The 26,545-nt window shown below is 34.7% G+C and overlaps 1 protein-coding gene across 1 annotated transcript in view; it reads left to right on the top strand.

Annotated features, from left to right (window-relative positions):
* Positions 1-26,545, top strand: part of ash1 (histone-lysine N-methyltransferase ash1) — a 585,771-nt gene that overhangs the window by 190,142 nt on the left and 369,084 nt on the right. Inside the window, exons 8-9 of the mRNA XM_090395574.1 lie at positions 8,584-8,692; positions 11,772-11,926. Of these exons, the coding sequence (XP_090251700.1) occupies positions 8,584-8,692; positions 11,772-11,926 (264 nt within the window). The remainder of the gene's footprint in view (positions 1-8,583; positions 8,693-11,771; positions 11,927-26,545) is intronic.

The raw sequence follows: 26,545 nt of genomic DNA, 5'->3' as shown, positions 1-26,545 counted from the left end.
ACCCCCTATGCCTCCAAGTATTCCTGGCTGTATCCCTCTGTGTGTGTGTGTACACGGGGCTGGTTTGCCTGCTTGCAGGATGAAAAACGCCAGATAAACTGGTGGAAAAAGCACTGCTGTCCACGCCCAAGACTGGCTAACTTGGCTATGGTTGAGGAAGATCCTTCAGCTCCTCACGTCGTCGACGGGAATCGAACCTAGGACACTCCTTCCCCAGTCATGTGGTTGTGAAGTGCAAAGCCACTATGCTAACCGTGCGGACAAACAAACTATCAAGAAGAATAATGAAATCAGCGAAATGAATGAAAATAGAGAAATAATCACAATCATCACTAGACTAAGGACGGAACATTTTAAAGGCATGAAAATTCATCTGCAGAGTTATTGTCAATAATCAGGTGAAGAAAACTATAGGGTTTTCTTCACCTGATTTGAAATATGACCGTGGGCCTGTTCAACAGATTACTAAAGCAGTTCTACAGGCCCACGGTCATATTTAGAAGCTCTTCAACGGACTCGACAACAACAATATCAGCAGCACTCTCCCTCGCTTCTTTTCCTTTCTATCCTCATAGAAAATACTGTATCCTTCCATTTCTATTCCTGTTAGAATATCATCTTCATTCAACCATGTTTCACTTATTCTGGTGATTTTGGGGTAAATAAACTTAATCAGTGAAACCATTTCATTTCATCTCCCTTATTTCTGATACCTGTGGCATTTGTAAACAATCATAGTAATTCATTTTTAGATCTGTAACCAATCCTATCCGAGCCACTTGTTGGTTGTGATATCCCCACCACTTACTGCATATAACTGCTCAGTCTCAACTTTCCCACCCACATCTCAGTGTACTCCATCTTCACACATACATTCACTGTCAATTTCAACATCCACTCTTCCTATGCTATGTCTCCATGTCGACCCGGGCTTCCCACATATCCCTGTTCCTCTTGCATTCCCATTCTCTCTTCATCTCTTGCACCACTATTTTTTCTAGTGCCAAACACTTTTGTCTCTTCAATACCGCTCTCCTGATTTTTCACTTAATCCCTTTCTTCTGATCTCTTGCATGCATCACACACTGTACCTCCATCCAGCAACACTTTCTTCTGTGCACTCACTTCAAAGTCATTTAAATGCAATCCATCACACCTGTATAATTTCATTCTTCCTTCAAAATATGCCATACATGCACAAACTGTACTTCCTTCTCCTCACACAAACTCTGCTAGCATCATTCATGATTTTGGCTCTCCGTCGTAACTCATCGTCATACCTTGACAACACAATGATAGTCTTTCCTACTACTCTGTTATCTTTCACTCTTTTCAATAGCTTCCTGATATTCGTCCTCGCATCTTCTTTATGTCTACTTAGATCATTTATCCCACAATCATGACTAACTCTTGCTTGTTTCTTTCCCACGTCCGACACCCTAATTATTCTACTCATTCTCCTTCCTGGATAGCAGACCTTGTGGACTCTCTCAATAACTAGTCCTCTATGGAATCTCTATATACTGCTATCTGGAATCACTTGTCACCTCTTTTACTCGTTTTTCTTTCATTCTATTCTCTTGCACACTTTCATTAGTTTCCACTGGACTTCTAACATCACTCCCCATATTCCTCATTTCATTTTTCATTTTCAATAACTGTTTCATCAAAGTCTGCATTCCGACAATTTTATTCTCTGTCTTTCCCACAGTCTTGCTACCTGCTGTTCTGCCACACCTTATTTCCATTTCCTCATTCATACTTTCTTTCACTCCCTTATCACTAACTTTTGTTTTTACATTATTGCATTCTTTCACACCCTCAGTTTCTCTAGCTTTCGTTTCACTTCCATGTCTTTCATGTACACTCATCTTCTTTCTTTCCAGTCAGTTTTACATTTATTGCATCGCAGTCTAATAATATATCCCACTTATGACAAACCCATACTTTCTCTTGCCTCGTTCATTCTCTCTCCCCCCCCCCCCACAAACACATCTCCTACACTCTGCCATGCATACATATTGCACTCATGACATCAAATCATTTTTGAAGTCTATGCTGTTAATTCCACTTGATTTTTGCTGTGCTCACCTAGTTGCACCTGTGTGGTTGACCTTGTGACTGCCATTGTGTTATATTTAAGGCAATTTCAACTAATAAATCAGATATAAATCATAACAAAAATCATGCAGACATACTTCATTATCAGAAATAAATAATACAACTCTAAAATTCATGAAATATTGCCAATTATCACTCAAAATAGCACTTATTCTTACGGATCTCTTTCCAGCACTACACAACTTACAGCCCTCTAGCAGATGTTTCTTATATTTGATTCTTATGTATTCTTATATTTCATTCTTATGTATTCTTATATTTCATCTTATATTTCATTCTTCGAAGATACTAATTATCACATTCACACCATGATACATTAATCAGTGCCATCACTAATTACTTTATCATCTAGTAATTTTTTTTTTTTTTTTGCTAACCTCCTTCCTCTTTCACATTTTGTTTAAGTGACTATACCACCTGAGATTGTTTCTGCTCGCACATTCCTGAATGTTAACAATGTGAAACTCCTTCCCAATGTTAATATGATTATACCATTGATGCCATATTTTCACTCACCTGATTTCTCTTTGCTTAGCATATGAGGTCTTTGATTGAGTGTTTTATTTCTAATTCAGCTTGCAGGACTATAAGTTAACATTGGTTCGAACACTGTCTTATATACAGCTAGTTTAGTATGTTGAGTAATTTCTCTCTTATTTCATATAAATTTCTTCATTTGACTTCCTGCCAATTCTGTTTTGCTAATCTTCACTAAAAATTCTGCCTGAAAAGAATTGAGCAGCATATAGATTTTATGATTTCCTAATATATTTAATTTGTAATAATAATCTAATAATAATTACCTATATAAATTAGAAATTGTTAATTCTTGACCGCAAAAATTAATGAAAATTAACTTATTTAGATATTGGTCAAGTGTAGGTGAATAACTAATTTAATTACCAACTAGTTTCTGCCGGCTTGTGCTGTCGGCTTCATCATGGTACAATCAGGAAAGCAAAGAAACGAAAATTACAAGCTAAACATTAACTCTTAAGTTAACGTTTAGCTTGTAATTTTTGTTTCTTTGCTTTCCTGATTGTACACTGATGAAGCCGACAGCACAAGCTGGTGTTATGTCCCCTACTTCCATATATATATTCGTTATTTAACTTCAAAGGGATCTCTTACGTGTGACACGTGATATCTCTTTTTTAAATAACGAAACCTGTGGTGCATTCATAATTAGAAGAAACACACGTATAAACCACAGTGAAAATTATTTAATTGTATCTAACACAAAAATTTCCGTCTGATATAGTTGAATTGCTCAAGTTTGTTATTGCATCAGGTTACTTCACCTGGAAAGGTCAAATTTACAAGCAAGAGGAAGGAACAGCAATGGGATCTCCTTTATCACCAAACCTAGCAAATTTGTTTCTAGAACACCTTGAAAAAAAAAATATTCACTTTTGAACCCAAACCAAAAATTTGGCTAAGATATGTCGATGACATATTTGCAGTATGGAATCATCCCGAACCTGAATTACAACTGTTTCTAGATAAAATTAACCTTCTTCATCATCGCATCAACTTTACGTTAGAAAAAGAATCTCCACAGGGTATCTCTTTTTTGGATTTACACATCAAAAGAAAAGAAGACGGTTCCATCGCCACTTCCGTCTTTCGCAAGCCTACATTCTCAGGTCGCTACATTCACAATTCTTCTGCTCATCATCCATCTCAGAAATCTGGCATTATTAAATCACTAGTTTCCAGAGCACACAAATTCTGCTCCTCTGAAGAATCTTTAAACCAGGAATTAGAAGTTATCAAAAATACAGCCATCCTAAATGGATATAATCCCAAAACAACTCAAAAAATCATCAGTCACTTCTGCATACATCAAACCAGACAGGAAGAAGTGCATAGGATTCCCATACCTTACGTTAAAGGCATCTCAGAACGTCTTTCTAAAATTATGAAGAAATACAATTTTGCCACTACTTACAAACCTATCAACCAAATTTACAACTTATTACCTTCTCCTAAGGACAAATTCTCACCCTTGATGTTACCTGGTGTTTATGAGATTCCATGCTCATGCAAATTATCTTACTTTGGACAGACAGGTAGGTCTGTTCAGAAACGCATCTCGGAACATCAAGACCACATTCGTCTTCTTAAACCGCAGAAATGTGGCCTCTCTCAACATGGAATTGAAAATCCAAACCATAGGATCCATTGGGAAAAGGCTAAACTTTTACATAGATCTTTATTTAAACATGAACGTTTATACAAAGAAAGTTCTGAAGCCCTACTACACAGACCAAACCTAAACCGCAACGACGTTCTTACTATTCCTGAAGTATGGGAAATTATCATACAAAACTGTGTTAAATAATTAACGTTTTTTTTTAATTTATTTATTTATTTATTTATTTATTTTTTTTTTTTTGTACTACTTTAGCACGTTATGCACGTTTTCATAAGATTCTATTGTAATCATGCGCCCTAACTGTATGTTATTCCTAATTTTTGTTTAAATACTGTACTGATGATGTCCTAAGATACTTAGGATGAAATATTTACAATTAAATAATTTTCACTGTGGTTTATACGTGTGTTTCTTCTAATTCTAACGTGATATCTCTGGTTCACAAAGGAATAGCCCGAGGGTCAAGCCAAAACCTATGTGGATGATTCTTCCTAACTAACCTCTCGTTAAGCCTAAGAATATTTATTTTTTTTTACTGCGCCACTTAGGACCTTAGATTAATTGAAATATTAATCAAGAGGTTGGTAGAACGCTTCGACAAAGTATCACAAATAATTGCAATCGTTACTGAAAATTTACACTGAATGAGTTTCCTGCTTAGATCCGTATTATTTCACAGGTGGCGCATTAAATTCCATACAGACACAGGATTTAGTTAAAGAATAGCAAACATTTATTTAACATAAGACATACAATACTATTTACACAAAGAAAGTTTTTCATCCAATAAGGGTTAAGAATTAAATCAAGTCTAACAGTATTAAGTCATTGAAATGAAATTCACACTAAGTTTCAGTAAGCCTTATATATCTGTCCTGATACAACTATTTAACACTATGAACCTTAATTAAACAATCCCTAATTTTATATCCTCACTCTAGACACAATCTTATAATTCCTTTTATAAGCAGACATTAATCTAATACACATTTCATCAGATTACTCAATATTCCACACATTTGTTTCCCTTTGCCCCCTAAAGTGCTCATAATAATTGCCTCTGGGTTCTTTGTTATAATAATTCTATGTGAGATTAAGCTCTTAATTCATATACGTGCTATCGGAAAATCATACACTATTAGTCACAAAGGATCATACAGGCACCATTCAATTAACCTTAGTTATTCCATACAAAATATCCTTTATACATTACTAATTTTAGAATTAACAATTTTTTTCTTTAAGCATTCACTCCTAAGATCAAATTTCTATTATAATATTCTTGGAAAAGTTTAACAATTTTCAACCACACAGTGCCTATTCATTTAATACTTTAAATCAAATTATTCACTTTCCTACAGTCCTTATTTTTAACTATTCTTAGAGTTCTTCGCTGATTAATTCTTTTACAATTCTTAGATTCTGCTTTCACGCACAAATCAGAGAACAAAATTTTACTTATCTATATGCTTTGTTTTCTTTCCCTCTGATCGACAATATGACAATGCAATCTTCTTTATGGCCCTCTAATTTCTTAGCGCTCCAGGTACGAACATTCTTGGGCACTTCATGCTGTATAGACTGCTACTATTTGGTGGAAGTTTGGAATCAGGATCTTCGCCGACAAACCGTTCCTTCCGCATGCTAGCGAGGGAATCGGCACCTAGATACGCGTCCGACCACGAGGTAAAAACCCGAGGATCTCAGGAGCACAACACAGGACTAAGACCAAAAGACCTTGAGACGGGGGGGGGGGGGATTCTAACCCTTTTATACCACTTTCTTATCGGCCCCTACCGTAAACTTGGCCATTCAACCGAGGCGTGAACATGCTTGTGACGTCACAGCATCCGATTCTCCTGCTACTCGCTCTCGCTAGCATGGGACAGTATGGAGGTTTGCTTTCCCCCTTTCTTTTCTTGGAGTATACGTAAGCATAGAATTTTCTTGATTGTTTTCCTTTTTTTTTTTTTTTTTTTTTTTATAAAATGAAAAACAATTTGACCAAACTTTAAGCATTACTATCAATACAACGTTAGCATATCTTCTTAAATATTCTTTCCATTTCTTAAAGTAAACATGTTTTTTCTTTTTACACTAGTACATAACCTTTCCTTCAGATATTTTACAATTTCTTCCTTTCTTTTTCTTGTTAATACACATCATCATCATCAAATTCCTACCATGTACCGTCAAGGGGTGTACAGGATATGATAGTACTACATGGAAAAAATTACATCATTACTAACTTACTATCTACAATTTTCCTCCAAATCAGTCTCTTACTTGTCAAGACTCCAACATTATCAGAACTTATGTTTCTATTGTCTAAGGCACTTTGTACTGTTTCAGATTCATCATTCTCATCCCCCATCCTTCTTGAAGTATACAAAACTGCTTATTCATTACGTCCAATAGTTGATTGCATAGAATCTCCTACTTACTATTTGGCAAAATATCTTTCACAACTTATACAAAATTTTACTGGGAAAACCATGTCTTATATTACTTCACTTCTAAGAAAAAATTTATTTGGTTATTTAAAGGTCGGATAATTGAGGGATCTTTGTATTTGAACCATTGGAGATGGCCAAAAAATAGATCTCTTTATATGAAATATTATGTCACAATAATAATGTGACAAGGCACATACACAATGATTTCACACTTTTTCAGCTGTATTGTAAAATGCTTTGCCATCTGCTCTTTGAACATGCTTACTCTCACTATAGCAGTCTTATAACACTTCGTTTAATTTTCAGTATTGAGATCACATGTTTCTAAACATAAAACAAATTTATTAAATGATAAGGTTTGTCAGTTTTCAGACTTTCATCATCAGGGTTTACAAGGTTTGTTATTGTTTATTTTAATATTTGATCATGTAAGTCTGGCAATTTCTGAAACTTGTCGGGTTATATTGTTCATTTTAATAAATCTGCTTTATGTTTATAAATGGATTCAATATGTTTATTTATGGTTTCAATACTGGAAATTAAACAAAGATTCTCTAAATGTAGAAGTAGATTTCTGTGGTTAAGTAGTTTTCTGTAGGTAGTTTTTGATATTGAGACAACATTGTAATATAAAGATTTATTAAAAATAAACAATTAAGAAACCCGACAAGTTTCGTGTGTCTTGAGACTTACATCATCAGTGGTAATGGTACATAAAGGTTTTATACAACAAAAGCTTATTGATGATTAATTACACATACTAATAGATGTTATTTATAACTTCACAACTGTTAAACAATTAATTAGTTGTAATTAATCGTCAATAAGCTTTTGTTGTGTAAAACGTTTTTATGTACCATTAACCCTGATGTAAATCTTACAAAGCATGAAATTGTTGGATTTTTTAATTGTTCATTTTTAATAAACTCTATATATTATAATGTGGTCTTAGTACAGAAAACTTACCTACGGAAGATTCTCTGAATCACAGAAATATTTATGTTCAGTGTTATAACACATTCACCCATTTATAGCAAACTGAAGGGGGGGGGGAATCACTGACCAGTGTCCACTTGCACAGTTCTCTTCTGAAATTCTGAATAGCAAACTATTTGCTATAAATAGCCATCCATAATCTCTACCATACCACTTCCACTGGCCACAATGTACTCTTGCAGAAAACAAACATGTCTTATATAGAAAAAACTGTTACATAAGGAAATTTATAGAAGCTGCAAACATGCTTAGAATTCCAACACAATGCAATAAAAACCAAGGCTTTGGTCAGCTTTGATAAAAAAAAATATACCTCAGTCAGACCTCGGACATTATGATCATGAACATCAGAACATGGCATCATCCAGCATTGTTTAAACTTAGCACTGCTTTGAATCTGCATTCTGATTTTTTAATTTTATAAACAGTCAGACGTCTACAACTGTATAGTATGAACTATTAATTTCTCTTTTTTGTTGTTTTAACTTTCAGTTACCTTTTACCCCTGAAGATGTGAGTCAAACGATGTACGAAACTTGTTGGGTTTTATTTCTTTATTGTGCTTTTAGCTTAATAATAATAATAATAATAAAAAAAAAAACTATGGTCCAATTACCAGAATATGCCTTACAATCTCTACCGGTTTGCTGTAGTGAGAAAGTGTCATTTGCATGTGTTTACACAAGGTGATTCCAGCAGTCACATGATGTTAAGATTAATTTAACAACTAGTAACCGGAGGTAATAGTTATGAGAGTTAAATAAGTGGAAAATCATTATATTTCTATAATTATATAGATAATTATCAAATAATGAATTTGTATTAATAGTATTTTTTGGTCTCAATTATTAGATGTTTATGTGGATGTTAAACCAATATCCCATTATGAGGTCCAGAGTTGTAATTGTATTAAGCCAAAACATGATTTCCAGAAAGGGTGTGGAGCAGACTGTTTAAACAGGTATGAATTTAAATAAAATCTTGGATACTATCTTTTCATGTGTACAGATTATTTTAATATAATCCAAAATTGATTGATACAAATTGCTACAAAATTGATAACATTTTCTAATAAGACTTTTTGAAAAGTATGTTGAAAATTTACATAGAATAGTTTTGAAACTTTAGTGCAAGCCAAATGTGGATGAGCATCTTCTTAATGCTCAATACAGTATTCCACATAAACTATTAAATTTTATTAAATCTACTACATTCTCAAGCACCATTCATCCCATCCATCTATCAATGGTTAATATTGGTCATAAATATCTTAAAAATAGCTTTTCCTTTGAGTTTTCTTCATAATATTCTAGACTTTGGAAGTTGTAAAACTTCAAAATATCCATGATTGGCCTTCTCAGTTCTCTCCGCTGTATCTTGATGCATATCATTGTAGCTGTTAACGTTGACTCCTTAGATAGTTAAAGTTATTCACTTGGTCAAAGATATAATTATCAACAACCAAGTTGGACTGGTCTTGATGAGTCCTTGAAATGCATCATATATTTAATCTTTTCATTGTTTATGACAAGACCTATATGCTTATTTGCTCTGATTAAATTAGACATCAGTGTGTACATGGTGTAGCTATTAAATAACAAGACTGGTTGCAAAAATGTGGTTTATTATTACAATTGTAGAATTCAATTGTTATCCTCTTCAACATACTCCCCCTCCTCTATCTATACACTGTTGCATATGAATATTCTATTGTTGGAAGCAGTGCTGCAAGTCATAAGGTGTTATCTGCTTCAGTGCTAGAGCAGATAACACCTTTCTCCTTGAACTCATCCACTGACTGAGATTGGTGCTCGTCAATGCGGATTTTGACTTTGGAAAAAAAGGTGAAAGTCGCATGGAGCCAGAAACAAAGAGACCATCGACGCACTAGAAAACTCCCACATCACCATGAATGTAAAAAAGCAAGAATGAGCAAGTCAAAACTGAAAGTAATGCGATAGTTTTTTTTTTTATATCAATGACGTGATAATGGTTGAATGGGTACCAGAGGTTCAGACAGTTAACCAACATTGTTACCTTGAGGTTCTGGCCAATCTGAGAGAACAAGAGGAAGAAGAGACCCAATATGTGGAAGAACAACGCTTGGATTCTCCATCAGGACAATGCTCCAGCTCACAGTGCACTGTCTCTGAAGCAGTATCTGGCTGATAAGGTCCCATTATTGGACCATTCACCTTACTCGCCGGACTTAGTTCCATGTGACTTCAATGCAGATTTCAACTTTTTTTCCAAAGTTGAAATCTGCATTGAAGTTCACCCATTTTCAGTCAGTGGATTGAGGTAAAGGAGAAAACGGCAGCGCTACTGAAGCAGATAACACCTGATGACTTGCAGCACTGCTTCCAACAATTGAAATTTCGTGTGCAGTGATATATAGATAGAGGAGGGGAGTATGTCGAAGGGGATAACAACAAGTTGTACAGTTGTAATAATAAACCACAATTTTGCAACCAGTCTCATTATTTAATAGCGACACCTCGTATAACATCCTCACAAGAAAGTAAGTCTCTTTCCATTTATTCCATCTATTATTGTTCATTTAGGCCTCTAAGGACGTTTTTTCAGTACTAGATTTAACAGGGTTGGTAAGAAAATCTTCTTGGAGGAGTCCAGATTTTATTTCAAAATTGATGGATGTTCCCAGTGGAAATGCATCTTACAGAGGATATGGCTATGTACAAAGTCTTATCATATTTGAGGTGAAATAAACTATTGTATTGATTACTTTGTCCATTCCACCGTTTTGTAAAACTGCTGCAAGTAAACTGCTTAAACATGACCTCCATTTAACAAATCAATCTCTGGATCTTAGCTCTTGCCACCCTTTTCAACATCTGAATCAGACAAATCCTTAGATCAGTGTTTCTCAAACTTTTTTCGACTATGGAACACTTCACAAATCCTGAAAATTTTACAGAACACCTTGGTTATTTTGTAATGTATAAATTAATAATTAATTGGTAATTAGCTGATTTTTTATTATTAACCAATAATTGATAATTAATTATTAATTAATTAAACCATCATTAAATTAATTTGTGCTGATAAATTAATTTAAAAATGACAAATTCCAGAACTTCTTGCAGAACGCCTATTCACCTTCTGCGGAACACCAGTGTTCCGGAGAACACCGGTTAAGAACCACTGCCTTAGATATATGTAAAAATGCTATGATCTAGTCTGCTTTTCACTAACACATCAAGTCTTCTAATGAATGTAGCCTGCTCAGAAAATACTGTAAAAATGATATTGTTCCATGAAAAGCTATTAGAAAAAAAAATATTGGCATGAACACTGCTACTGAAGAAAAAGTCGCCAAATGTCTAACAGAAAAAAATGGATATACATCTATATCCATGTAGGAATCCAACATTATCAAAGTACCAAGCATACTGAGAGAGGTGACTTGAAGAACATCTTGGATATTTTTTCCTCAGGAAGGTATGGGCAATGGCTTCTCCAAAAAAACTCAAAATCCAAGATAGATAAAAACAAATTCTAACAAATCCAAATCAGAAGTGTGTGTGTGAACAGCCTATCCAAAGAAAGGCTGTTCTAGGTCAATATTTAGTCCTTTTCTTAAGCCTTTCTTACTTTTAAGATAAAAATATTAATAAGGAAAATATCACAAGGAAGGGTTCTATGTTTACTGGATCTCTGATGTAAAATTTCAGATCTAACAAATATGCTGCTTTCTTATGGAAGAAATTCATGAACAGTGTAGTTTGAATATTTGTGATGGATGGTAATTACTGAGTGTTCTGTTTGAATTCTCCAAAAATATGATAATCAGGTTTGATGTTCATTGACATCATTATGGACATACTTGTGTTAAGGCAGCAAATGTTTGTGAATTGGTCTTGGAATTTTTTTTTTTGCATGAATTATGAGATTTTAGAGTTTCTTTTTGGTATTGATACTGATTCCAATCTCTGATGCATGTTAATTTAGACTTTAGATATTATTAGCCACTGAAATTTTTGAAAAAAAAAAAAAAAAAGTTTTATCTTTCATTACAGAATGATGTATGTTGAATGCTCACCCCAGCTATGTCCATGTGGAGAACAGTGCTCAAATCAGAGGATTTTGAAGCATGAGTGGGGTCCTGGCTTACAGCGATTTATGACTGGTGACAGAGGATGGGGAATTCGAACAACCGAACCAATTAAATCTGGTATGAAAAGATTCAGGATGTAACGTCAAGTAATTATTAATGTATAGCTTAGTATTATTTGCATAAATCTTATGCAATGAATTAAACCACTTATACCTTTTGGCATTGAAAAGTTATGCACAGAGTAAAAAAGTATATATTAACCTTACCACAAGATAAGATTATATATATGAACTGGATAAAGTATTTAAATCACAGTCATGCATGCTGAGTTGTTAATCCATCATATCGCAAAGCACCCAGCGGCTTTCTGTTTTAACCACATTTTACTTTCTGCCTCTCCTAATGTTTTATCCAAGACACTTTTTTTTTTATCTTTCTTCCCCTTATTTTTACCAACTCAACCCCTCCCCTCACAATTTTCACTCTTCTATTCTTTCATATACAAATAGACCGTTTGCCTTCATCACAACTTAAATAACTGGAATACCAATGGCCAGCATTCATAGATCTAAATACAAATGTTACATTACTTTACTTTCCTCTTTTACAATTTCTTATCTTCAATATTTGAAGTTGCTGAATACTTGCCAGCTAAAGTTTAACTTACACAGTACCTTGACTTAAATTGTGCTTCTGGTTGGCTAAGTAGATAACCATAGTTCCAACTACAATCCATATTCAATAGCTGAAACTGTTTTCCTTTTTTCTTGTGAGTGCCATAGTGAAAGTCAGCTGTGCATCTGAAAAATCCACCAGTGAGTGTTATAAATGCAGTAGACATTCATTATAGTGAACAGAATGATATATATAATGACCCGTGGAAAAATTGTGGCCTTATTCCTATAGAACTTATGCTATTTTACACTCACTGTTACAAACATTAAAAGCTCAAAACGTTCATGATTGTGATTGAATTTTGTAGTAAATTATGGCACAGTCAATGGCATTGATGACAAATGATTATTATGTATGGCAAGAACCATACATTAATAAAGGATATGACAGGAAATAAAACATAGAATTTTGCAGAAAACATAACAAAAGGAAGTTGTGGGAAGCTTTGTGTGGAAATGGCAGAAAATTTTATATTGACATAGAACAGAAAGGATTGGCAAAAAAACAAATATAAATCAGAAATGTCAAAGAAAAAACATGAAAAAGTACAGATACAAACAATAATGAGAACACATAAGAAAGAACAAGAAGGATATGAAATTACAGAAAAGAAAATGCTGAATTAATGTTTTAATTATGAAAAGGAAATGAATGAAAAGGCTTAACAATGAAAAGGAAATTATAATTTCAAAATTATTTTTGTTTTTCAACATAATCTCCCTTAAGACTAATACATTTATTCCAGCGATGCTCCAGTGCCATCCCATCCCTGTAGTGATTCTCAGTAAGATCTGCAAAATACCCCTCTACAGCTGCAGTCACCTCTTGATTCGAAGAAAAACGCTGACCAACGAGGAAGAGTTTTAGTTTTGGGAAGAGATAGAAGAGGGAGTCAGAGGGAGCCAAATCTGGGGAATAGGGTGGATGTTTCAACAATTCATAGTGCAGATTCCTTAATTTTCCAATTACCCAAAACACCTTTGTGGGCAGGTGCATTGTCCTGATGAAGATTTTTTTCTTCTGCAAACTGGATCTTTTTTCACGCTGAACAACCCACTTCTGTCCACTGTTTTGACTGCTCTTTGGATTCTGGTGTGTAATGGTGAATCCAAGTCTCATCCATAATAATAAATCGATGCACGAAATCAGTTTTATCCTTGAAAGTTTTTTAAATTTGGATATATTATGTGCTAAAGATACCAAGAAATTTTATATAAACTTGGTTTTAATCCCATTTCCCAAGTAAGCAAACAGACAAGTAAGTCAAGTTTGCGCCTGCATGTTGTGCAAGTCTGAGGAGGCCACTCGTGGTAATGTAGTGCCAATCTGAGGCAACTCGTAAAGGTGGAGTAAGATCCGATCACTTTCCTTAGAATTTTCCCTTAATGCAAAGCACATCCCCTTGGAGAGATGTATGATGCTACGCATTAAAGGCAAGAGTCACTACCCCGACCGGTTTCGACCTTTATTGAAGTCTCATCAGTGGGAGCCAGACCTAAAAATGTCAAGGTTGAAGTAATACAGAGCTTATGAATTTTACCTAAACAAGTTGCCACAAGGTGCTTTGAGCTTATTAACACGTTCGCTGCCACGCTACTTTGGCATGGTCTGTTCCCCTACGCCGAGCAGTTTTCCTTCTTCAAGGTCAGTACGATAATCTCGTTACCGGAGGTAAACGTCCTACGAGTATACTCGTAGTTGGCTTGTACGGAGCATATACGGTCTATCAGAATACACAGTTTTGATGCTAGCCCCACAAGCCAAGCATTTTGGCTTCTTCAAGGTCACTACAATAATCTCGTTCCCGGAAGTAAGCGTCCTACGAGTATACTCGTAGCTGGCTTGTGAAGCAGGTTCACCTACTACGAGTATACTCGTAGTTGGCAGCGAACGTGTTAAATAATATCTTAGGATGAGAGATAGATGTAGAAAGTTTTTTAAACTTGGGTATATTATGTACTAAAGAGGCCTAAAAATACTTTCAATTCTGTTTTGTCTATTCGTTTAGCATCTCTTTCTTTTGAATACTGGCTTGAAATAGAATCGATGTATTTATTTGTATATAAAAAGATTAGATCTAAAATATCATCTGCGATAAAGCAATTCCAAGTCTCAAGTTCTTCAACTTGAGACTTGGAATTGCTCAACTTTCGTTAACGGTCAGCATTTGGCTGACCTAACGGAAGTTGACACAAATCTGCAGCTGTTTTCTAATTTGCCCTCTTATTGGATTTTCCCTCCATTTTGATTCTTTATCCTTTCCAAGCAAATACTCTTCATTTGTGTCTAAATCATCTTCACTTTCTTCACTAGAAATATCTTGTTCGGTATCCGAATCTTCTGAATGAACTTTCACGTACCCATCATCTTCTAAATCACTTTCACCTTTGCATTCGACTCTATCATTCTCATCATTGGACTCGAGTAACATTCACTGAATCTCTTCAACATCTGATGGATTATCCAATCAATATATTTTTCCAGCCATTTTCAAATAAAATGGCTGGAAATACTATGCTGACATTGGAGTTTGCGGTATCTCTCAGATTCAGTTTGCTATCAAATATCACACACCTTTACATTACATGTGTTTAAACCAAATTAACTGCATAAACAGTGCAGAATATCACACGTAATATACACAGACACAGCTAGTCATGAACTCCAAGCTATACTGGATGTGTGTAAGAATATTTATATTAAAACAATTTGTTTGTATTTGTCAGATCAGCTTGACCTCCACAGTGTTAATAAAGGTACCAATATTGTTGTGCACTGTACCCCCCCCCCCCCCCCCCACACACACAAAAAAAAAAAGCACTGGATATAGAATAAAATTGTATGTTGCAAAATTTATGACCCTTGTACTCTCATTCTGATATCAAAATTGGAGATGTTAATGTCAGCTCTTTGCTTTATGCGGATGATGTTATACTTCTAAATAAATCTGCTACAAGTCTGCAAGATTCTCTGACTAAATTGAATAGCTGTTGTAATAGATATGGTATGAAGGTCAGCAATAAAAAGACAAAGACAATGAAAATAGGCAGAATCATTGAAAATGTCAACTGTGTTGTGAACAGGGAACCTGTGGAACAAGTAAAACATTTCAGCTACTTAGGCACGATTTTTACTGAAGATGGTAAACTAAATATAGAAATAGACAACAGAATCAGCAAAGCTGGTATCGTGGGAAGTCAATTGAATAAATTCATATGGAATAAGAAAGAAATTAGTCGGAACACTAAATTAGCTGTATACAAGACTGTGTTCAAACCAATTTTAACTTATGGATCTGAGAGCTGGGTCAGAAGTAAAACACTTGACCAAAGACTAGAGACCGCAGATATGAGAGTCCTGAGAAAGATTAGAGGCGTGAACAGATGGCATCAATGGCAATATCATATTAAAAATGAGGATATTAGGAAAGAACTTGACATTGTCAGCATCCAGGAATGCGTTAGCAGAGCTAATCTCAGATGGTATGGTCACTTAAATAGAATGGGAGAGGAAAGATTAGCAAAACAAGTGTTCTCTGCCAGGTTGGCAGGAAAACGACCCAGAGGAAGACCAAGATATAGGTGGATTGATACGGTACAAAGTGCCTTAGACGATAGAAATATAAGATCTGATAATGTTGGAGTCTTGACAAGTAACAGACTGATTTGGAAGAAAATTGTAGATAGGAAGTTAGTAATGATGTAATTTTTTCATGTAGTACTGTCATATCCTGTACACCCCTTGAGGGTACATGGCAGGAATTTGATGATGATGATGATGTACTCTCATTCACATTCATAACCTTCAAATATTGAGTCTTCTTGCATTAAATATAAAATATTTAAGGCAGAGGTAGAAGATAACATACAGACATAACAGAGAACTAGGTAATCATGCCTTAGAAAATGAAAACATATTTTCTTAATCAGTCTAATTTATCTAAGGGAAATAGCAGCAACAAATTTCCTTGCACACATTCACGCAAGAAAATGTCAACTCATTGTTTGTTTAGCTACTTCATTAAATGCATTGAGTTTCTGTTTAAAGCAGGCATTAAAAACATGAATTGTTTATCTCATAAGCATAAACTATTCACTGCTGAAACAGAAAACAACTATTTTGGAACTTTCTTTCCTTTTTTACTTGCTGCCGTTTCCAGAAACAGAACACATCCACCTGTCTAATCGTCATTCAAACAACCAAAAATTACTAAAACCACCACAACAACAACAAAAATAAATTAAAATAAAAAAATAGTGAAGATACATTTACTTCTCAGTAAGTACTTGAATAATAAGGAATTCACAAAAAACAACTATTCATTATGTTTTTCTTTACTTTTTAAAGGAAACCATTTACAACTCTCCCCTACCTCCATCTGTCTATTCCATCTTTTAATATTTAATCTCTCTCTCTCTCTCTCTCTCTCTGTTCTCTTTCTTGTGTCCATCAGCTATTCATTTCATAGCATAAGTAGTACATACACCATATTCTCTGAATTGTAATTACATGATTGACTTCATAACAGTCGGTTATCAGAAATAGTAGAAAGGATAAGTTTATTAATGGGGCGATCGAGTTTCTTTTCCAGTTAATGACTAAATTTATGTACTCTTCATTTAAAAAAAAAAAAAAGTCTACATGTTTTTTAATTCCAAAATTGGAAAAACTACTTGCACCACTGACTTAAACTATGATGCATGGATAGGCTTGCCTCGCTAATCATCTGCTAGTAGTCAAACTGCAATATTGATGATGTTTGTCTTATAACATAATATTGTTTTAAAAAATAAAATGTTATCAGCCTAATGTTACTTTCATACATATTTTTTCTCCCTTTTAATTGACTAAAACTGATGTTGAGTAAAGATATTTAAATATCTTTACAATTCTTATTTTGATCCTTTGAATAGTTTTATCTACTTCTTGATCATAACTGTATTTTTTAAGGAAGTTAAATGTAGACTAATACTAACTAAAATAGATTTAATTAATACTTCTAATATTTTGGCAAAGTCAAATTTCCAGATTTCTGAGATGGATGATGAGCAGAAGAATTGTGAATGTAGCGACCTGAGAATGTAGGCTTGCGAAAGATGGAAGTGGCGATGGAACCGTCTTCTTTTCTTTTGATGTGTAAATCCAAAAAAGAGATACCCTGTGGAGATTCTTTTTCTAACGTAAAGTTGATGCGATGATGAAGAAGGTTAATTTTATCTAGAAACAGTTGTAATTCAGGTTCGGGATGATTCCATACTGCAAATACGTCATCGACCTATCTTAGCCAAATTTTTGGTTTGGGTTCAAAAGTGAATATTTTTTCCTCAAGGTGTTCTAGAAACAAATTTGCTAGGTTTGGTGATAAAGGAGATCCCATTGCTGTTCCTTCCTCTTGTTTGTAAATTTGACCTTTCCAGGTGAAGTAACCTGATACAATAACAAACTTGAACAATTCAACTGTATCAGACGGAAATTTTTGAGTTAGTACTTTTATTGTTTCTTTATGGGGAATGTTAATGAAGAGGGAGACAATGTCGAAGCTGATTAACAAGTCAGTTTTTGATAGTTGAATGTCTTTAATTTTTGTGTGAAACTCAGTAGAATTTTTGATTGAAGAGACTGAGTGGCCTATGTGAGGGCGGAGAAGGTTAGATAAGAATCTTGATAACTTGTATGTTGGACAGCCGATACAGTCTACGACAGGTCTAAGTGGAACAGGTCTAAGTTCTCCCTGTAATTTTATGTTATTCCTAATTTTTGTTTAAATACTGTACTGATGATGTCCTAAGATACTTAGGATGAAATATTTATAAATTAAATAATTTTCACTGTGATTTATACGTGTGTGTTTCTTCTAATTATGAATGAACCACAGGTTTCGTTATTTAAAAAAGAATAGCAATAGGTTTGGTGTGATCTCTGTTTTGGAGAGGGTGTATGAGTTTGGGGGTTTTAATATATTTTGGAAATGGTAGTAATTGTTGTCATTAGCTAAGGAGGTTTAATGAAGGTAGTCAAGTTCAATGGGGAGGGAACTGTTATCTGAACTGTTAGTTTAGCCCCGAGTAACTTCATCAGGCCAGGAGGTGACCTTCTTTGAAGGTATTTGAAGAAGTCTTTGAAGTGATCTGATGTTGTTGTCTTATCCTTTGAGGAGTCTTAGATATTTCCATGTGCTCTTTGAACTGCTTTGGCTATGTTGATGATTTTGCTTGTATATTGTTGTTCAGGATTAGGGTCTATTTCTTGCAGTGTTGCTGTAATTGCTGTACTGGTAAAAATGTGAGTGGGTGTCAGTTCAGTATTAGGGCAGTTATTGAAGTTTCTGTGTGTTCTCGTACTATCTGTATTGATCTTCGTTCCTGTAAGTTGTCCTGTTCAGAATCTTGCTCTTGTGATGGAGATCTTTCTTTCAACATTAATTTTTGGAATTTGGTGTTGTATTCTCTGATTTCAGTGTAATTAGTTTCAATGTTGCTAGTGCATTAGCATCAGCAAGCATTATCATGTCAGTTTCTTGGTTGAGTTCTCTGGCCTCTTTTTCTAATTTATCAACTTCTTCATTATAATTAATGTCTATATGAGCAAGTTGGGTGAGATTTGCATTGCCATTTTTGATTGCCTCCATAGCTGATCTTGAGTCACCGTAAATTATAATTCCCTCTGATTGCTAAGATGATGATAATTTTAAGTAGGCTTCAAGTGCTTTATTTATTGAATAGAGTTCGCTGATAAAATTGGAAGCAATTCTCCCAGATTCAACTTTTATTGCAAGTTTTTCTCCTTTCAGGAGCAAAAGGAGAGCACCAGTGCCTCCATTAATCATATTGGTGTCTGATGATCCATCAGTAAAACATGTAACTTGTTTGGAGGATGAAAGAAGATTGATAGTATTTAGGCCTTTTTCTTTGTGTATTTCTCTTGATTCTTTTTTTGTACAGGGTTCAGTAAGGTTTATGTTTATGGAGGTATTTGAAGGTAAAGGTTTGGAAAATAGAGGTTCTCTTTGCTTATGTGGGCATTTAAGATAATCAAGACCCATTTCCTTCCTAATAGTGTCATCATATTGTAAAGTTGATGATCTTTATGAAGTCTTCATTTTTGATTCCAACGTTCTTAAGTTTTTAGGGAGATATGATTGCTATGGTAGATTCTGATATTATTAATGAATTTTATGGTGACCAATTTTAGTCTCTCCTCCAGCAGGTCAAGCCAACATTCCTGTTGGGCTCTGATGTTATTAGTGGATGAGACTGCACCAATGATAATCTTGGATGCTTTTGCTTGTGCTTTGTCTCATTTTTCCTTTACGATGAAGCAGAAGGTGACCAGTTAGGTACTGCATATTCCATTATTAGCATTATTAGTGTAATGTAAGTAGTTTTGAGAATTTTTGCAGAACTGGGATGTTCTGCAAAAGGCTTTGCAGAACATCCCAGTTTGTTCTGCAAAGCCTTTTCAATATATTTAGTTTTTTGAGACCCTGTTGGAAGGTAAAGTCAGAAATGTGTTGAGCAAAATGTAGTTCCTCATCAAGTGTGATACCAAGGTATTTTGGATTTGCTACTTTTTCAATTAGCCTGTTATTGATCATGACTTTGTAAGAATGTCTATTTTTCCTGTCTGTACTAAAGCTGCTTAGTTCTGTTTTATTAATTTTATCACTAGTGTGCCAGATGGCTATATTGCCTGTATAGCAAGCTACTTTTTTGTCTTCTGTAAGGTAAGGATGAATATTATTGACATATAAAAGGAATTGGATATTGCTGCATTTGTGATCTGCGTACTGATAATGTTATAGTCTAATGGACAGTAGATTGAGTGATCTTTAAGTAACAAAGCAAGTTTTACTATGTAATCATAGTAGTTTAGAACTACTGTAGCATATGCTTATCAGATTTAGTAATTATTGTTTTGTTATTCTTCTTGATTTCCAATAGTGCTTCGTATTCTTTATAGAAGAAGTTACATTTGTGGAGGCTTTGATTGAATTAGTACTTGCAACATCTAGTTTGATATTGTTTACTATATGGGTAGGAAGGGTGAGAATCCCACTTTAAATTTGAATCATATAATTTCTTCTTTAGGAATTTTTGTAGGTACAAGACCATAGTTGGTGCCAAGAGATAGATCTGAGGCACATTGGAAAAACTAACAACAACAACAAAAAAAAAAAAAAAAAAAAAAAAAAAAAAAAACCTTTCACCTGTTACAATACGATATAAAAAATTAGCATCACTTATCCGTTCCACCAAAGACCAGCCACAGTTCCTGAACCTGCCTGGTGTTTATCAGATCTCTTGTAGGTGTAAATTATCCTACTATGGCCAAACAGGCAGGACAGCCAGCATCAAAATTGCTGAACATAAGAACTATATCTATACTACAGCCACCACCGAGGACTTGCTGACCATGCTTTGAACACCTGCCATGGAATATGCTGAAAGAAACCCACTTTATTCCATCACCACAAATATAAATATGAAATACTCTTCCTTGATCCCATTCTGACTGAAGAAAAACTATCCTAACCTCAACAAATTTGGTTGCATAAAACTGTCCCATATTTGGGAAGCACTATTCCTCCATACTTCAGCCTAACAGCCAAGGATGCCCAATTTAGCCCACCAGGGGCATTATTTAGGACTTTAGGCCTGTTTTCAGTTGACATGCTTAATTACTTAGTGTAGTTCCTGCATACATGTATCTAATTATATTTTGTTCCCTGACAATGGCAATTTGACTCTGCTGCTGTAGTAGAAATATTAATTAAAGTAATTTTTCTAATATTAGTCTACTTTGTCATTTCCTTAAAAATTACAGTTATGAATAGCCAACATGTAAGCCTTACCACAAGACTTGCTTCTTGATCAAAAAAAAAAAAAAATTGTGATTTAATAGGCATTAATATGTACATATGCAGACTAAACCATGACTACTTTTGGAAGACTGAAGGAATAGGTGCTTCTATCATCAGGGTAGAAAACATAAACAAAAATTAAAAAAGCATATTCAGTTTCAAATCATTTATGTCATTATGTGTTTCAGACATGTATAATGCTATGTATTATGAAAAAGACCATAAAGTGAAGTTGTTAACTTCTGTATACAAGTAGTCCAATCATGAAGTTACTTCATGCACAAATTTTGTTTGAACTTGAATAAAAGATTAAAATTTCTTATAACTTTGATTTATAGTATAACCAAGTGAAAAACCTTTGAATGATGGAGAACCTGTAGAACAAGTAAAAGATTTCAGCTGTTTAGCACAGTTTTTAGTGAATATGAGAAATTAAATCTTGAAATAGACAGCAGAATAAGCAGAGTTGGTATTCTGCAGAGAGTTGAATCAATTTATATCGAAGAAGCCAAAACATTAACCTAACAGTTTACAAGACATCATTCAAACCATTCTTAATTATGGGTATGAGATTTGCATTAGACGTCAAAGATTAGAGACCAGGGATATGAGAGGTATTATTATTGTACGGGTACTTCCATGGAGTCTGAAGACTCATCGTGGGAGACCCAAACTATCCACACAATCTATCATACCTCTCCTTGAACCCATTAACAGACAAAGCATTCACAACTGGCTCTGGCAACCTATTCCACTCATTCATAACTCTCCAAGCAAAAAATCTAGTCCTCACACCCCTACTGACCACACTTATTCAACTTCCAGGGGATGACCACCTCGTTCTGGTCCATGCCAAATGCTGAAACATTTCCCCTGCAACCATCTTATAAAATCATTTACACACCTTAAATGTTTCTCTCAAATCGCCCTCTTTTCCTCCTATGAACCAACTTCTGCAATTCACTCACCCTCAATTTACCCTCATAAGGATCATTCCACAGACCACTGCTTCCTCATCCCCAAGAAATCCAGGAGACCAGATCTGAGCACAGTGATCCAGGTGTGAATATATCAAGGCTATATAAAGAGGAATAACAACTTCCTTATCTCTGCTTTTTAATGTGCTCTTCAATGGCCAAGTAATTTTATTGGCAATCTTAGCAATATATCCTTTAAACTTTAACTCTCTGTCTGCTACTACCTCTAAATCTCTAGCTTCATGTGTTTTCTGGAGTACAATTCCATCAATATGATACACACCCTCACAACTCACAGCTTGTAATCTATTTATCCCAAAATGCATAACTTTACATTTCATGTCATTAAACTGATATCGATTATCATTTGCCTATACTGATAGCCTGTTTAAATCATCCTGCAAGCTCTTCACATCATCTTGATTATCTATTACTCTATCTTATTTTGCATCAACGTGATGTGGAGAGCTTGCAGGATGATTTAAGCAGTCTGTTTAAATCAAATATGAAATAATCTGATTATTTCCTTTTAATTTCCTATATCATTTATGTACAAACTAAACAGTAGTGTTCCCGGTACTGAACCTTCTGGCACACCACTAGTCATCTGTTTTTGCCTTGATTCTACCTCTCCATATGCCACCAGCAACCACTCTCTCATCCACATAACCAGTGTCATATCCATTACCATTTGTTCTAATTTGCATAACAAAGTTTCATGTGGTGCTGTGGCAAAATCCAGCAGGATCATCCTGTAGCCATTTCCTTTATCCAACTTAGTCTAACTTTTTATAAGAGTAACAGCTGTTACTCTTATAAAAAGTTAGTAAATTACTAAGGATTGACCTATCCTTCACAAAGCCATGTTGCCCCCTCATACATATGATATCTTTATCCACCCATTCTTGAATTCTCTTTTTGAACAGTTTTTCCAGTACTTTTACCACCATTCTTCAGAGTTGCTGTTAGGTATTGTATTGTTTGTGCAGAGTGGTTATCAGAGCTCTGGAAGGATAAGTAACTGTTTTTATAAATTGAAGATGTCAAGAAACTATATTCTTGGTCTCATCCTTTATCCAAGTGTTAATAAATAAAGTTTGTGCATGAAGTAACTTCATGACATGACCACTCGTATATATATAGAGGCTGATGACTTCACATCAATTGCCTTAGTATCCGTTAATGAAACACACATATTCTGAGAGACATGTATAATGCTATGCAATATGGGAAAGGCCACTACCCAGACCGGTTTTGACCTTTATTGAGATCTCATCAGTGGGAGCCAGACCCACAAGTGATTCTAAGGTTGATATGCAGAACTGGTATTTTTTTGTATTTTAGTTGATAATATTAGGTTAACTTATTGTAATTTCTGTTTTAAATGGATGTGTGATTGACTGTGTTATTTACTTTATAAGTAAATTCTTCTGATTTTTTGTTTAAATACGATATAGTAGGCATGGCCCAAATACATGGTCAAACAATGCCAGCAAGGACCACGTTGTCGAGTGATTTGAAATTGCAAGTATTTTGTGCAGTGCAGCGTGTGAATGTCTTTGTTGAGAAAATTAAAGGGTATGTGGAAGGCAATTGAAACTGGAGACAGAGTATATATTAAACATTTCAAAAGTGAGTGCCTATTAGGAGACCAGAATGTAGTATGTGTCAGTAGAGTGAGCAATATCGATGATAGGATATACTTAGTCTACAGAATGGGAAGTCTTGCACAAAATGATTACATTCTATCCATAGAAGATCAGTCACGTACTGCAGCTGCTACACAGTGATTATGATAAGCAACTAACATTTGCTCTGACATTTCTGGTCAGATTGGAAGTTCACAGTGCTTGACCTTGGAAAATTCTGTAAGGAGATCAGTTGCATTTTTTATCTGAACAGGACTGTAAACATCAAAAATTGTCGAATTTTGGCTTCCAAATCACCCCATAATTTCCAGAAACTCCTATTACATTCACTGAAAATTACCATTTGGTGTGACTTCACAGCAGATTTTATAACAGGGCCATTAATTTTTTGAGGACATCACTCCAACAGGACCAGTAACATGTTAGATTGCTGCATGGAAATATCACAGTATACTGAACAATTTTGTCATTCTGCAACTTCAACAATGATTATGTCTGGACGAGACCATTTTCATCCAAGATGGAATACCTCCTGTTAAATTTGTGACCTTTGTAAACTTCATAAGAGAATTTACTTGATTACAATTTAACAAGTAGAAACCTTAATAAGAAAATCGTGCTTGCATCTAAGTATAAAATGAAATAAATATATTGAAAGAATAATTGTTAACTCGTATAAGAACATTGATTGTATAATATTGGAAAAATGAGATAATTAATTTACAGTATTTAGTTATAAGAATTTTGCATTTAAAGGCTTGCTTGTTATACACTTGAAACAAGAGATTGTAAGTTATGCTAATTTTTAGAAAAAATAGGTGAGCTGATAGAGTTTGATAAAGCTGACTCACAGGGTTACCTAGAACCCTAAAGTCCAAGGTCACAGTTCCCGATTTAGACAACGCCGTGGGTCAGTTGCGTGCACATGGCCCAACCAAGATGGAAGGTTCAGCAAGGAGATGCCACCCTAACAGGTTACAATAAACGTATCCTAATGTCTGGGGGAAAAAAATTAATTGCAGGAGGTGCCAGTAGGGTCATAATATAGAAGGGTTAGGAACCCCCCCCCCCCCTAAACACACACACACAAGAGGTCTTTTGCCAGTTTTCGTTTGAAGGTTACCTTACTCAGTTTCCTGAGTGACGGTCAGGAGTCCCCTCTATCCGCCACGACATGGAATATTTGTAATTGGGATTTAGATCCCGTTTTCCTACCATCGAGAACAAAGGACGCCACATGGTCGGGAAGTAAGGTATTTACTGCATATTAAGCCAACTCTGTTCTAAAGGAAGGAGACTATCAGTGGAAATTGGATATCCTTATGGTGAATCTGATGACTCCAGAACAGTAGATAGATTGTGTCTCCTTAGAAGAAGCCTGATATGCTGCAAAGGAGAGGGTCCTCATTATCCGAAGTACCCCAGATATGTCCCACTACAGAAGGAATATTTCTTCAGGAATCGCAGACAAGTAGCGTCTAGTAGAAGAGCTTCATCAAATGGTATTGTGAAAGATTTTATGTTAATTCTGTTAATTTAATATGCCTGTAATTGTAATCTGTATTACTAAGCAATTGAAGGACTTGAATGAGAGTTGAACTAGGACTTTAGCTCACTTAATAGTATAGAGAAAGAGGGAACTAATTTATCAGTATTACTGAATGAGCGATAGTGTGTATAGATACTACTATATGTAATTTATCCTTAACTGAGAAAGGTCAAAAAAATTGAATGTGGCGTTCATTGTAGCAACGGAATTTCTAAGCTCTCATAACTCTTGTGAATTAATGTGTGTAATCCATTTGTGTCTAATTGAAATATTGTATCACATTATTGTGCTTAAGCGGTTGAAAGATTTAAGCCTTAATCTTTGACGGGAAAGCCCCTTTATCTTGTGTGTGTAGAGTCCTTTGTGGAGGCATAACAGTTTATCCCACGTGCTTGTGTATAATTTTCATATTTTGTATTTTGCTAGTCTTATTAACATTGTATTATTTTAGTATTGAATTGTAGTTTTTAGGATTTAATGTATTGTATTGCATATATGAGTTTAATAAACTTTTGCTTATCAAATATTCAGATGTCTGAGATTGCCATTCAATGCACCACTTGTTGTAACATACGAACCTAGGTGGGGGGGGGGGTTAAGTTACGAGATCAAGGTTACGACTGCATGATTAATTCACCTCTAAACTTATTTAGGATTTTGCTTCTTGTTTTAAATTTCTTTATAAACTAAATATCCTAAATGGCGCAGCTTTAAAAAATAAATTTTTTAGGATACTAAGAGGAGCAAGAGCTTAGAGATCTTGTACTGAGGTGACGATATGTGAAGAAAAGGGATAAGATATATAAAGTAAAGTATAAGAGAAATATATAAATAAACAAGAATGGGATACAACACTACATAATAAGGCAAAATTAATCTGTTCAGATGACAGTTCCCTAACCACTGAACTAAACCACATCCTTAACACTTTCTTAGCCAATGGCTACAACCTCCCAAAAATCAAAAAAATATTAAAACCAGTTAACCACAATGCCCCTCCCTCCATAACAAAGATTACACAAAATC

This window comes from Typopeltis vanoorti, chromosome 7 (genome assembly GCF_054136105.1).
Source record: "Typopeltis vanoorti isolate ZY-2024b chromosome 7, IOZ_Tvanoo_1.0, whole genome shotgun sequence".
In the NCBI taxonomy this organism is placed as follows: Eukaryota; Metazoa; Arthropoda; class Arachnida; order Uropygi; family Thelyphonidae; genus Typopeltis; species Typopeltis vanoorti.
Note: the sequence above shows the minus strand (reverse complement) of the source record. Positions and strands in the feature narration are given on the sequence as shown.